Genomic DNA, 14,168 nt, shown 5'->3' on the forward strand with positions numbered 1-14,168 from the left:
AAGCTTAAGGTTGAGGGGATACCTCCCTTTAGGATAACCTCGGCAACTCACCGACTATTCCCAGCTATGAGTAGGGGCATAGATTGCCGGACGGGCTTTAAATTTACCCCACCGGGTTGCTGATTTTCCATCTCTTTATCCTAACTACTTAACACTCTTTATATCTAGTATCAATTTCTATACTCTATAAATAACTTCTTTCTTTCTACTTCCTTTCCATGAGCATGTTTAAGAGACTATTTCTAGCTCGGATTTATCAAAAATGCAATCAGATGGAAAAACTTCAAGCTAGTCCAAAAATCAAGAGTGCTCTAATCGGGCATGCCCAGCTAGGAGATACCCTAAGTCAACGCAAAGCTGTCAGCTAATTCTTCTCAATTTCTACTTGTTTGGGGAAGGCAATTTTGAATAACTTCGGTGCTTATGGTCCGATTTTATTGAAATTTTCATAGCTTATGTATGACACCCAACTGTGTGTATATACCAAAGCGCAAGACTGTACTTTCTTTACTTTTAATTTTAAGGGCAAATAGGGAGAGATGGCCAGGGAAATATTTTTTAATTTGTATAAACTAAAAGAGAACTTATAGAAGAAGTTTTGTGTGTTAAATTCTGATAATCTTCGAGCTGTGGCTAAAATCAAACCAAGTTTTAAATTCGATTTTAATCGATATTGATAAGAGTTCTAAAGGACTTAGTCCCAATATTCCATTTAAATCAATATAAACCAAAATAAAGTAAAGGGACTGGCAACTATTTCAAATTCATACAAATTGCGAGCAACAACAATTTGCTTTGGCCCATTGCACATTATTAATAATCAATAAATCATCATTTGTTTTGGATAAAATTGAGTTTGTGGCCAAAGAATATTTGCGGTCTGTGCAGCCAATCAATTGATAATGTTGCATTTGATGTATGAAATATATATAGGGGATAAATATATATAGATATATTTATATGCGCGCTGTAATCGGATGCGAATCAATTACGGCTTGACTAGAAGTAATGCGAGTACTTGCACAAAGTGCTTTAACCAACCCTCCCCCCCGCTGTTCCTCCCCTTCCCTTCTCTGACAGCAACTTGCCCAAATTAGAAACAGATGATGATGATGATGATGATGATGATGTTGATAAGAGCATGGCGAATCATAAGATGGATATTCATTGAATCGTAGCATTTATTGCATGCCACATGGCCAGCAAAGCTCTGCGCTTCTCAACATATTGCAACATTCACACTTTTTGGGGCGGCCGACTTGTCATTGCCACTTGCCTCCTACTCCAGCTCCTCCTTCTGCTCCTCGTCGAGCCAGTGATATGCCAATAACAATAAAGCACACACCCAGCGGGCGTGCCACAGGCAACATGAGGCGGAAGGCAGGAGACAGACGCCAAAACTACGTCTAAGTGAAACCAAAGGACGGTGGCAATGGGCGACAACGTCGCATGGAGTTGGGAACTGGAAGTTGGAGCTGGAACTGGGAGCTGGCAGCAACATAGTTAATCGTTATTTACAGACAGATAAAGTGCAGAAATATTGTCGAGCAGCAGACGTCGAGGAAACGGTAGCTCATGTATCTCATGCGACCACCAAATGTCGAACTGGAACCAAGGAACGAAAAAACAAAATGTGAAGAAAGAAAAACCAAGTGGAAACCAAATTGTAGCTGGGTTGGTCGAAGAGGAGATACCCTTTTCAGTTATAACATATGTCGAAGTGGAACTAAGAAACAAAAAAAAACGTGAAGAAAGAAAAACCAAGTGGTAAAAATTGTAAATGGGTTGGTCGAAGAGGAGATACCCTTGCGAGTCATGAGAAATTTGCAATTTATTTCTGATAATTGGGTAATATTTAATAATGAGTCAATTGTTTCTATGTGATTAGAAAAGATCCAGGGTCTGTTAAAGATATCTTGAACAACAAAAAAGCTCGACATGTAGAAACATGTTTTATTCGACCGATTATTTCTATGACATCTATATGTTATAGATATAATATAGATCTGCAATTGGGCTCGGATTTTGAAGAAGAATACGTATACTCTATGGGGTCTCCCTTTCTCCGTAGAGTCTGTTAAAGATATCTTGAAAAACAAAAAAGTTCAACATATATAAACATATTTTTCGACCAAATATTCCCATGACCCCTTTAAGATATAGCTATAATATAGAGCTCCGATTCGGTTCGACTTTTAATCAAGAATACGTAGACTCTAAAGGGTCTCTCTTTCGTACTAACCTTCTCAGGAAGAGTATTTGGCATAAGAATTCGCATACGGGCAACGTAATCGGATTCCCATGCATGAGCTCAAAAGGCGAGGGCGGAGTTGGAGGCGAAGGCGACCCGCTTGGCGCAGCGATAACGAGGCTGTAGTTAAAGTGTGGGTAGAGCTAGGCGGAGGGAGCGGGAGAATGGGGAGAGGAGCGCCGGCTGAGCCATTGCCATGGCTCGTAAATTTGCGCTTTTGCCAGCCCGAAAAAGCAGAGCATAGAAAATCAGCGAACAGGCAAAAACCAACGGCCACGCCCACAATGAAGTAGTTAGAGGGGGAGGGGGGGAGGAGGGGGGAGTAGGCTGCTGGCAGTTTTTGTCTCCGGGACTTCCTGTGGCCGGGCATCAGCAAAAATCATTGGCCAGGAGCAGGAGGAGCAGCAGCAGAAGCTAGCGATGACTCTGTGTGGCCGCCTGCTGCGCCTTTTCACACGATAAACTCCGTACTAGCTCGTTGGCCATTTATTTGGGCCATGTTATCAAATTCAATTACCTAAAGCCGGAAATGCGTATGCCTAGCTCGTAAAACTGCCGCCCCGAAAAGATGAGTCAAGATGCGCCATTTAGATAGAGATTTCTCTTGTCGAGAGTTGATGTGCAGAAAAGGTGTTCATCCAAAGAAAAAGGGTACAAAGAAGTTAAAATGAAGTGGGGCTAGCCGGAGGAAGAAGGGGGGAAAAAGTCAACCTAGCTGGCCAGTTAGACCCGAAGTCAGAGCCAAGTTGGAGGCACAAATGTAAAGGCGATTCCGGAAACTTGATTCTACGCACAGAGCTGACATGTTTTGATGATTTCATTTGTAATTAAAGCTTGTAACTTTTAATTACTGTGGCCCAAAGCGAGACGACCTTGCTGCTGACCAAGCAATAGGTTGTCGCTCCCCAAACCCAGCCAAGTTGACCGCATAAACCACAAGGCAAAATTAATGACCCCATATGGCAACGCCTACAGGCAAGACAGCGGGAAGGGTCGAATGGTCACAATTTCCATGTGAACCAATTTGAATACATAATACTTGAGTTCAGACGCTTGGCCAGCCTTGAACACCCTGTCAACCCTTGCCCCACATTTCTGACCGCACAGGAAATTAAAATCGTTAAGCTCTGGCAACGCTGCATATTGTCGTGGTCTGTTTTTTTGAATATTGTTGGGATACTCACTTTTTGGAACTGCTCCTGCAAACGCAGCAGCGCGCCTTCGATCTCAATCATGCGCTTTTCCAACAATTCCTGCAAAAACAACAAAAAGAAAACGCAAACTGAACAACAAAATGCATTTTTGTTTTTCTTTTGGCTAATATGGCAACGATAGCTAAGCTGAGATAAGCCCGGAGAAACAAAAAGCAGTGCATGGATATTTTGCGAAAAGTGCTAAAAGTGTGTGTGCATGTATGGGTGTGTGTGTGTGGGTGTGTGTGCGAATATCAATAGAAGTCCAATGAAACCAAAGCAAAGTATGGGTAATAAGTGTGTCTAAATGTTGTGTGTGTGTGTGTGTGTGTGTGTGTGTGTGTGTGTGTGTGTAAGCAAATGTTAACAACAACCAAAGATTGTAATTATCAACAATACATTTAAGAAAGCAGCTGTCATATAATTAACTAAAAGACACAGGGTATAAGATTTTAGCACAATTAAAAAGCTTACTTTATCTAACAATAACTATCAATTAGTTTACACACGGTGGAAAAGTGCTGCCCATTTTTTTAAATGTATGTGATATCACACTACCGATTTGATTATTTATCGAACAGCTACCGATAATAATCAGTTAGTTTACACAAGTCTCTGTCTTGAGTCTGTTGTAAAGTGCTGCCCATTTTTTGTTAAGCTTCGAGTCGTTAATAGATGTGATAGACGGTCACACTACCGATTTGATTTTCAATCGAACAGCTGTCGATAACTATTAATTAGTTAACACAAGTCTCTGTCTTGAGTCGCTGGCAAAGTACTGCCCATTTTTTTCGTTGTAATATTAACTCCGAGTCCTAAATATTTGTGATAGACGGCCACACTATCAATTTGATTATTAAGTTAGCTTACACAAGCCTCTGTCTTGACTCGGTTGTAAAGTGCTGCCCATTTGTTGTTAGATTATTTCCCAGTCTTCAATAGATGTGATAGACACTGTCTGTTAGATGATTAATCGAACAGCTAGCAAAGTGCTGCCAACGTAAACAAATGCGGTGCTGCCAAAGTTGCGCATTATCTACAGAAAATAACTGTAACTTTAGGTGGAGCATTAGAAGATATCGTAAGAAAATCTCTAAATTTATATGACTAAATTTAAGGCTAAGATAACAAACGAATAATTAAACTCAAGCTATTAGACACGAATCGAGTTAGCATTTTATCGAAAAGTGCTGCCAGGTCTCCGTCTTGAGTCGCTGATAAAGTGCTGCCCATTTTTTGTAAGATTAGCTCCGAGTAACTCTCAGTGGACCATTCGAAAATATCTTAAGAAAATCTTTAAATTTATGTGACTAAATGTTGGTCTAAGATAACGAAACATTAATTAAACTCAAGCTATTAGAGAGTTACTTAGTAAAAAATCAGCCAACGATAAGCACTTCACAATCGACTTGGCGTTTTATCGAAAAGTGCTGCCAACTAAGCAAATGCAGCGTTGCCACAGCGTTGAGATGACGAACTGTAATTTAACTAACATGAACTTTAAGTGGAACATGAGAAAATGGAACGAAAAAAAAAAAGGTGCCGACTGTAATGTTGAGCGATTTAAATTAATTGACGAGCTTGCGATTGCCCAAATGGCTTCAAGGTGCGCAAATACCAAAATCGGTGAACCTATTTTTATTTTTATTTATTTTTGTAGTTTTTGTAATTTTTTGATTTGGCCAAAAAGCACAACAATCGAGTTGTGCACAAGCTGCACGCGATGCGAAGGTCTGCAATCTGCAGGTTGCAGGTGTGCACAGCCAATAATTCACCAGAGTGTGTGTGTGTGTGTGTGTGTGTGTGTGGCATGCAACAAACTGTGGCACGAACCGAAATCACTTGCCGCCAAAGAAGAAAAACAAGATCTCTTTGGCTGAGGCATATCTATGCATTATTTTCACAATGGATTTCCACTTCCATATATGGGCCCGGGTCCGGGCTGGTGGGCGTAAGCAGGAAGTGGGCATGACAGTTTCATAATTGGACTTGGAGTTATACATTTAACGGGCAGTTGTCGCCAGCCGGCAGCTTATTAGCCCCCAGCCGGAGACAGAGAGACACAGAGACAGAGAGTCCAGAGTTTTTTTCGACAAAGTTGCGGCCACAAAAACGGGCAACAAATTTAAATGGGATCGTAAAAACAAATGCTAAAAGCCCAACACATAGAACAAGCTAATGAGTGGCAGAGGGAGAGGGAGAAGCAATCGGTCAAATCGTTAAACATTTTTCTTAACTAGTTGGGGGAAGTTGTAAAAATAATATTGTTATAGCTTGAAAAATATATATGTGAATTTTATATATATTTTTTCTTTATATATGCCTACATATAGTTCTTTAGGCAAATTGTTTGGCCGCTTTTGGTGTTAAGGAAATTAATAAATGCCACAAGTCAAGACCCCGTACACATATATATATATATATATATGTCTGTCTGTAAGGCCCATTCGAGCTGAGCCTGGCTTTGAGAATGAATGAGCCATGATTTGTGGCAGGAAATTACGCAGACGTCGAGTGGGTTAAGTGGAGTCCATTTCCATGGATTCACGAGCTACGCATACATAAGTTTATATATATATATATATGTCTCGATTTGTATATCCATTCACAATGAGATCGTTTTGTTATAAATGTTGCGCTTGATAAATACTAATGCGGGCCTAACCTATTTGCAGCTGAGCTGAACAACATAAAACCTCTGTCTAGTCGTGTGTGTGTGATATCCGAACCACAGTCTAAAATAACTACAGCTCTAACTTATAGCTCTAGCTGGTTAGAGTAGGTCAAGCTGGCTAGAAGATACCCTGTGGGGAGAACTAAAGCGAGAGAGAAGAGGTACAAAGTCATAGCTGAAAGCCGAACAAAGTTTCTGAAATAAGTTTTAAAAGAGAGAGAGAGAGGGGAGAGGGAGAGTAAGAGAGAGAGAGAGAGAGCGACTGAGAGATAGAGAGAGGGAGAGAGAGAGGGAGTCTGGGAGAGAGAGAAGTTAAGGAAATCAAAGCTGAAATCCAGGCAAACTTTCTTAAATAACTTTTAAGACAAAAAGAGAGGGAGGGCGAGATAGTGAGAATGATAGAAAGAGGGAGAGTGAGGCTGAGAGATAGAGAAAGTGGGAGGGAGTGAGATAGGGAGAGGTAGAGAGGGAGTAGTTAAGCGAATCAGAGCTGTAACCTAGCAATAGTTCCTTAAATAAGTTTTAAAAGATTGAGAGACAGAGTGAGAAAGAGAGAGGGAGAGTCAGAGGGAGAGGGACAGTGAGAGAGAGAGAGGTAAAGGAATAAGCAGGGAATCATAGCTGAGAGAGAGAGAGAGAGAGAGAAGGAAGTTAAGGAAATCAAAGCTGAAACTCAGAAACAGTTCCTTAAATAACTCTTAAGAAAGAGAGAGAGAGAGAGGGAGAGAGAAAGAGGTCACTTGAAGAGGGTTCGACACGACTCTAGTTTCTGATCTAGGATATATATATAAATAAGTAGTTTTGAGTTAGGTTTTGAATCTAAAGCTCTCACTCCCCGAGATCCAATGCAAATATTTCGCTCCCCCGCATCAGAGTGGACTTCTTTATGGCGCAACTTTGATATGCCCCTCTCTTTGCACACATTTTATGGCTCTAGGGTATGCGCAGAAAAAAAGCAATGCAACATATTTTCGCAGAACAAAGGCAGCAACAGACGGCAGCAACGAGTGCTGTCTGCTGCGCATGTGCAACTGCCACAGCCAAGAGGCAAGCGGCAAGAGGCAAGCGGCAAGAGGCAACTGCAAGAGGCAACAGCTGAGCAGCAGGCGAAACTGAAACAGAAACGCGATGCGATGCGAAGCGTTGCGAGCCGAGGCGATGGCCAACAAGCTGGCAAATAAGTAAACAAACAACGATGCGGGGCAGGGGCAGCCTCGGTGGGCAGGGGCAGCCTCGGTGGGCAGGGGCAGCGGCAGGAGGACGAAGTGCAAACGTTGCACATAAATTGCCGCACGTTCAATGAACTTTTTCAATCAGACGTCGCACAAATGCAACTGCAACTACAACGCGAGAGAGAACGTGACTCGGTTCTGATGACAGCGCTGGGATGCAGTGCAGCAGCAGCAGCAGGTCCATTGTATGCGAGCGGCATAATCAAGATGCCATTTAGCGTAGTTCCAGGCGGGTGGCAGAGGGGGGAGGGGGGGGAGGGGGGAGGGGGAGTGGAACGGAGCAACTGCAGCCAGCTGTCAGTGGGTGTCGCCTATTCGATTTGGAGAGAGTTGACACAGTGTGTGCGAGCTGCAAATCCTGCTGGAACCAGATCCCTGAGCTCGGTTCGGTGAACCCTTTTCCAAACATCCATGAACCAAGGTTTTGATCTAAGCCCCAATTTATTATTCCTACTTCTGAATTTCCTACCCTGAACTTTGTTACAAATAAATTAGAAGTCCAGGCTGCCTTAGGTTCGATTCGTATAACCTCTTCTTATGAACCAAGGTTTTGATTTATTATTCCTTCTTCTTGGGAGTGCGAACCCTGAACTTTGTTACACATAATTTGGAGTTCCAAGCGGCCTTAGGTTCGGTTCGTGACCCTGTTCTTAAACCTCCATGAACCAAGGTTTTGATCTAAGCGCCTTAGGTTCGGTTCGGATAACCTATTGTCAAACATCCATGAAGCAAGGTTGTAATACAAGTCTTAATTTATTATTGCTACTTCTGAATTTCCTACCCTGAACTTCGTTAAAAACAAATTGGATTTCCAGGCTGCCTAGGCTAGGTTCGGTGAATCCTTTTCCCCACATCTATGAACCAAGGTTTTGATCTAAGCCCCAATTTATTATTCCTATTTCTTGGGGTAACGAACCTTGAACTTCGTTAGCAATAAATTGGAATTCCAGGCTGACTTAGTTTCGGTTCGGATAACCTATTGCTCGAACCGGTTCGGTTCAAAGCCACTCTGCTGGTGTGTTGGCAATCGCGACGCGCATCGGACCCACTGTGCGTCGGTCGAAAGGCTCTAAGGCTGGCTTAGAGGCAGCCTCAATTAGCAGCAGCTGCCTGCATGCCGGGCCACTGCTTAGATCCCCGCGAGACGAACGCGTCAGATTTCTGGGAAACATTACAGCATCAGCTGGCAAGCATTTACATAGAAGATTTTGCTCAAAGCAGCTCATTTGCAGCCGCTTATGGGCCCTGCCGTGGACGTGTGTTGCCCCGGCTGGGGCCATAAATCAAGCGAGTGCGAGTGAGCTCCACTGCGCGCCTGCGCCATACTTAGCGCTATTAAAGCGTCACGGAAGTCGAAACGTGATCGTTGCGAACCGTCGCACATAAGGCCCCACGGTCGCCCCAGCCAAGTTTATGGGAAAGCTTAGCAAAACGCGGTCTAAACACGGTCTAAACGCGGTCTAAGCGCGGTCTAAACGCGGTCTAAGCGCGGTCTAAACGCGGTCTAGGCACTAGCTGGCCTGGGAAAAGTAGAAGGTTGACCAAGCAAACTAGCTGAATATAGCTGAAAAATTCAGCAGAAAAGGCAGTTGCAGTAGCTCGAATGATGTGGAGTGCACACAAATGAATCAAATGAATCAACTGAATCATTGTGAATGAATCAACCTGTTACAGGCCTTACAATTGCAAATGAATTACTAGAATGTGCGATTGACCACTTTTCCCGCACCCGCTGGTTTAACTTCCATCTGTCCCCTGGTGGTATGTTATAAGGCAGGGCCGAATGTAGCTGCAAATGACTCTAGTGGAATGTATATTCATTCAGTGGAATGTATATTCACTTAGTGGAATTTATATTCATTCGGAGGAATGTATATTCATTCAGTGGAATGTAATTTCATTCAATGGAATGCATATTCATTCAGTGGAATGTATGTTCATTTAGTGGAATGAACATTCATTCAGTGGAATGTATATTCACTTAGTGGAATGTATATTCACTCAGTGGAATCTACATTCATTCAGTGGAATGTATATTCATTCAGTGGAATGCATATTCATTCAGTGGAATCTATATTCATTCAGTGGAATTTATATTCATTCAGTGGAATGTATATTCACTCAGTGGAATGTATATTCATTCCCTTAGCCCTAAAGATTCACACTATAATGAATTAAGGAGACACGCTTCAAATTAAGCTTATGTAGGTTATCATAAATATTCTCAAGCCAGCGTAGATGTGTAAGTAATTCAAAATGTTATGAATGTTAAGCATAACCTAAATCTGAGAATGTTAAAATCTATGTAAAGCATTAATATAATTGCCCAGCTTTGGGCAAGAGATGAAAGCGAACCGCAGTTTTCTCCAGAGTTGTCATAAATCTTCCTCGAGATCAAATCACGCCAAATGATGAGAATGATGAGCGCAAACTAAACCTTAAAATGTGGCCAACATATCATGTGGGTTATCGGCAACATTCTTGGCAGATGGACGCAGCAGATAGAGATAGAGAGATTTATTAGTGAAACACATGAAGGAATTAAATGCAAAAGTCTTGTTTAAGCTAGCGACTTTCATAGTTGAACTTTACCAGCAGGATAAACTGCATGTCAAAAGTGCATTGCCTGCACTGAGGCCTGGCGTGATGTGTCTTAAATGGCACGTTAACGAGTTCAAGTGTTTCCACTCGGCTTCAGAGTTCAAAGGTGTTTGTTTCACAGGCTTTTGCATGCAAAGTTTTGCGCACGCTACGCGGACAAAAACCCAAACTCGGCTGCGCTTTTCCCAGGCGGAAAAGTGGCTTTTCAGCTAGTCAAATGTTAGGTTAGTCGAACTGTTGGTGGGCAGGGTTATCGAAATGACAATAATGTGAGGTATGTGGACTATAAAATGTCTGTATGGGGTCTGCTACCAAAAGCAAGTTTCGAACCGGCACCAGGTGGGTTTTTTTTAGGGCTTACCTTGTCGCTGGCGCGCTCCAAGCTGAGCCCCGGTTCGTGCTCCAAGGAGCGCGCCTGGTGCACCAGCTGGATTTTGCCCTGCGAAATTTGTATATAATTGGCTGGCGGCATAATATCGTGCACATCGTCCTTGTCATCCTCATCGCAGTCCTTCTCGTTTTGCCTGAAAGAAAAGAAACAGAAATGAGAGCACTTTATTAATATGAGAAAACTGACAGCCTTCAACTGCAGCCGCGGTGTCTGCCGTGGCTAAAAACCTGCTCGACCAGCTCCGATTGGAGCGTGGGCTGTCGATCGTATCGAAATCTTTCCCAATGCCCATAATCGACGCCGGCACCCCCAAGAAGTGTCAAAATTATTATTGCCAGCCAGCCAGCCAGCTGGCCCGGCCCGGCCCGGCCTCTTATCTGGAGCGGATTATTGCAACACAAGCACATACAAGAAATCTCCAAGTGGTTCAATGGGCAGAGCTAAGTACACAACACAGAGCCAATAATGCAATCAAAAAATCCAACGCACACTGATTCGAAACTGTATGAAATGTGTCGAAATTGAAAGGCAGCTGATAAACAGCCCAAAATAAGCTATAAATACATTTTTCAAGAGGTTCCGTAACACGTTTGATGAGTTAGAAATTAAATGTTTTATAAAAATATAAGGAAATTAGTTAACATTTTCTTAAAGTTTACAACAACTTTTGTAGGGTAAAAATATAATTAGTTTGATTTTTGGAGTGGTTATACAAATATTAATTCAAATATGAAATGGTTTTTTAAACATTTTCTCATCTTTTACCAATCACCAAATTTCTAGCTAAAGGCAATATTTTACGCTAAATTCGACTTAATATGTACTAAAATGTTCAGTCGCAGCCAACTTAACGCATGAGAATGGCCACACTCTTGCTAGAAAATGGGCACCACTATTCGCTGGTCATGTCTGACAGCGTTGCCACCCTGCGGCAGTTATTGACGTGACCCAAAAATTTGTTGTCCAGCTGACAAAGATATCAAATTTTCTCATCATTTGTTTAACATCAATTTTTTAGCTATAAGCAATATTTTACACTAAATTCCCCTTAATATGTACTTAAATGTTCAGTCGCAGCCAACTTAACGTATTAGAATGGCCACACTCTTGCTAGAAAATGGGCACCACTGTTCGCTGGTTATGTCCCAATTGGAATTGTTAGCCTGACAGTGGAATGTAATTTCATTCAGAGGAATGTATATTCATTCAGTGGAATGTATATTCACTAAGTGGAATGTAATTTCATTCAGTGGAATTTATATTATTTTATGTCCCAATCAGAATTGTTAGCCTGACAGCGTTGCCACCCTGCGGCAGTTATTGACGTGACCCAAAATGTGTTGTCCAGCTGACAAAAGATACCTCTTTGAGTGTTGCACCTGCAAGGAGTCTGCATGCAATAGATATATCCCATCCCCAGATCCTATTTGGCATGTCGGGCGAATGTGGAGTGTGGTTAGCGTGCTCACATGTTCGATTGCTAACAACGGGCAACAACAATTTGCTCGTTATTTCAAATTGAATTTGCGAGTTAAGTGCAAATAATTTGATAAAATTGCCACTTGCAGGCATTCGAGTGGGCAATGGCTTCGGCTCCGTCTCCAGCTCCGTCTCCGTCTCCAGCTCCGTCTCCAGCTCCAGCTCCGACTGTGCTTTGACTTGGCTGCGCGTCCACTCAACCAGATGCTAGCAATCCAGTTTTTTTTTTGGCCAAGTCTAACGCTCAACTCTTTTCAGCGGCAACTGCTGCAAACTAGCGTCTAATAAATGAGTGCCACAAAGCAAGTGAGAGTGTGCGACTAGGAGATACCCTGTAGCAAGGCAAGAAAGATTCAGATTTAGAGTTCGATTTGGAATAGGGAAACCTTCCCCAAAAAGTAAAATATTTACGAGAACCTGTAGGTTCTCCAGCTCTTATAATCTCCCAATAATAAAAACCGTCGTCTGCCAATCGATATTTATCGATTTCGCAAAGATGGAAAGGTTATCGATAATTTGAAACGTTGTGGGATAGGCTCCATCTCCTCGGCTCTTGATGCTGATCAAAAACGAAATAAATTTGCTTTTGGGCCTCTTGTCAGTTTCATAACCTACGAAATGTGATAGAAAACGCTCGTCAGCAAATCGATATTTATCGATTTCGCAAAGAAGGAAAGGCTATGGATAAGTTTAAAGGTTGTGGGGCATCTCGGCTCTGAATGCTGATCAAAATCTAAATTCATTTGCTTTTGGGCCTTTTGCCAGTTCTATACTCTCCGAAATGTGATAAAAAAAAACTAGCTCTGAAAATCGATAATTATCGATTACGAAAAAAAGGAGAGGTTATTGAAAGGCTGGCGAGTTTTTGGGGCATGCTTCTATCAGCTCTGCTCCTGATACTGTCAGTTACATAAATTAGCACAAAACCATAATATCCCATCGTGCACCGGCTACAGGGTATAACAAACTTACAAGCAAATCGCACAAAATGTTTCGTTTCGTGTCCAGCTGTCCGTTTGCCCGGCTGTCTAGCTGTCCGGACAGTTTGGAGCTGCAGTCAAGTGGGCAGTGGCCACTTCGGAGTCGACTCCGATATCTCTTGCGTGGCATCTGTGGCAAGTTTTTCACTTTGCTTTTGAAAAAAGGCAGCCCACGTGCCGCCACCGCCGCCGCCGCGTCGCACAGTTCTCTATGCGCCTTTGATTTATGATCATCAAATAAAGCAATCAAAATCAATTTAACTGTTATCAACGTGACTCATGCCGGGTTGCCTCTCCCAAGGCTCCTCTCCCCCCCCCTGTTGCAAACTTAATTAGCCGCCGCAACGCGCTGCCTCATCAATGCCAAGTCAAAAGGCCAACCGAATGCCATTTGCAGGGCTTTAATTAACAGCCAGCTATGCCCCGCCCCGCCCCCCTTAATCAATTGACAGTGAAATAGGTGCAAAGTGCAGACATTGCACTTGGAGGAATCTAATTTAGCGACCGTGACTCATGCTCCTCCGGCACTTGGTCGCCTTTTAAGGTGCAGTCCATGCAGTCACAGCCAAAGCATTTGCATTCCCATCAACTCTGCTTCCGTTGGCACATAAACCATGCAAGAAAGGAACAATGCATACCCTACAGCAGGGCATATGCATTCATGTGCGCAGTTGTAGCCTAATTCCACTGTGAACATTTCTTACATTTTTTGCAAATGTAACATTTTTTGCTTATGTTACATTTTTTGCTTCTGTGAAACATGTTGCCTGTACGAAACAACATTTTGTACATTTCTCACATTTTTCACATTTCCAAAAAAAAGGTTGGTATACGCCACGAGTAACTTGCTAATGAAATAGCAGAATGTGAAATGTGTAAATGTTACATATGTATGTATTTTGAGCATAGTGGAATCAGTAGTTGTGTCTGTTGAATTCGGATGCTTTTGAATGTATAATATGTATATTCCTGTTGGATACCCTACAGCATACCCTACAGCAGGGCATATGTATATGTTTATATAGTTAGTAGTTGCATTTGATAAATTCGGATGCTCTTGAAAGTTTAATTAAATAAAATTTATAATAATAAATCGAAATCCTTTCAAAAAGTAATCGCTTGCTTATTGAAATATCGAAACACTCCTTCGATTTGTATCGATATATAAATTACATTTATCAGAGTTACACATGCCAAGTTATCGATAACTTATTTTAACAGCGTTCAAATCAAATTCAAAGTTTTTCTAATCTTACAATATGTATATTTCTATTGGAGTCATCCAACATATTTCCTCTTAACAAATACTTAAGCATTCAGTTGGCCCCATAAATAAATTATATGCTTTTAATTGCAGGGTATCACAC

At 42.1% G+C, this 14,168-nt stretch overlaps 1 protein-coding gene across 3 annotated transcripts in view; it reads right to left on the reverse strand.

Moving 5' to 3' along the window:
- The window catches only part of LOC135435037 (uncharacterized protein DDB_G0284459), a 47,762-nt gene that overhangs the window by 15,746 nt on the left and 17,848 nt on the right, over positions 1 to 14,168 (reverse strand). For 2 of the 3 annotated variants that reach the window (XM_064691911.1, XM_064691908.1), the window contains exons 2-3: positions 10,313 to 10,475; positions 3,436 to 3,504 (exon numbers count right to left, since the gene is read on the reverse strand). In XM_064691911.1, coding sequence (XP_064547981.1) covers positions 3,436 to 3,504; positions 10,313 to 10,475 — 232 coding nt within the window. The remainder of the gene's footprint in view (positions 1 to 3,435; positions 3,505 to 10,312; positions 10,476 to 14,168) is intronic. The other variant, XM_064691909.1, reaches the window with a different exon arrangement.

Source organism: Drosophila montana, unplaced genomic scaffold, assembly GCF_035044405.1.
Source record: "Drosophila montana isolate Dmon_TW-CO22-7 unplaced genomic scaffold, ASM3504440v1 contig_3469_1, whole genome shotgun sequence".
Classification (NCBI taxonomy): domain Eukaryota; kingdom Metazoa; phylum Arthropoda; class Insecta; order Diptera; family Drosophilidae; genus Drosophila; species Drosophila montana.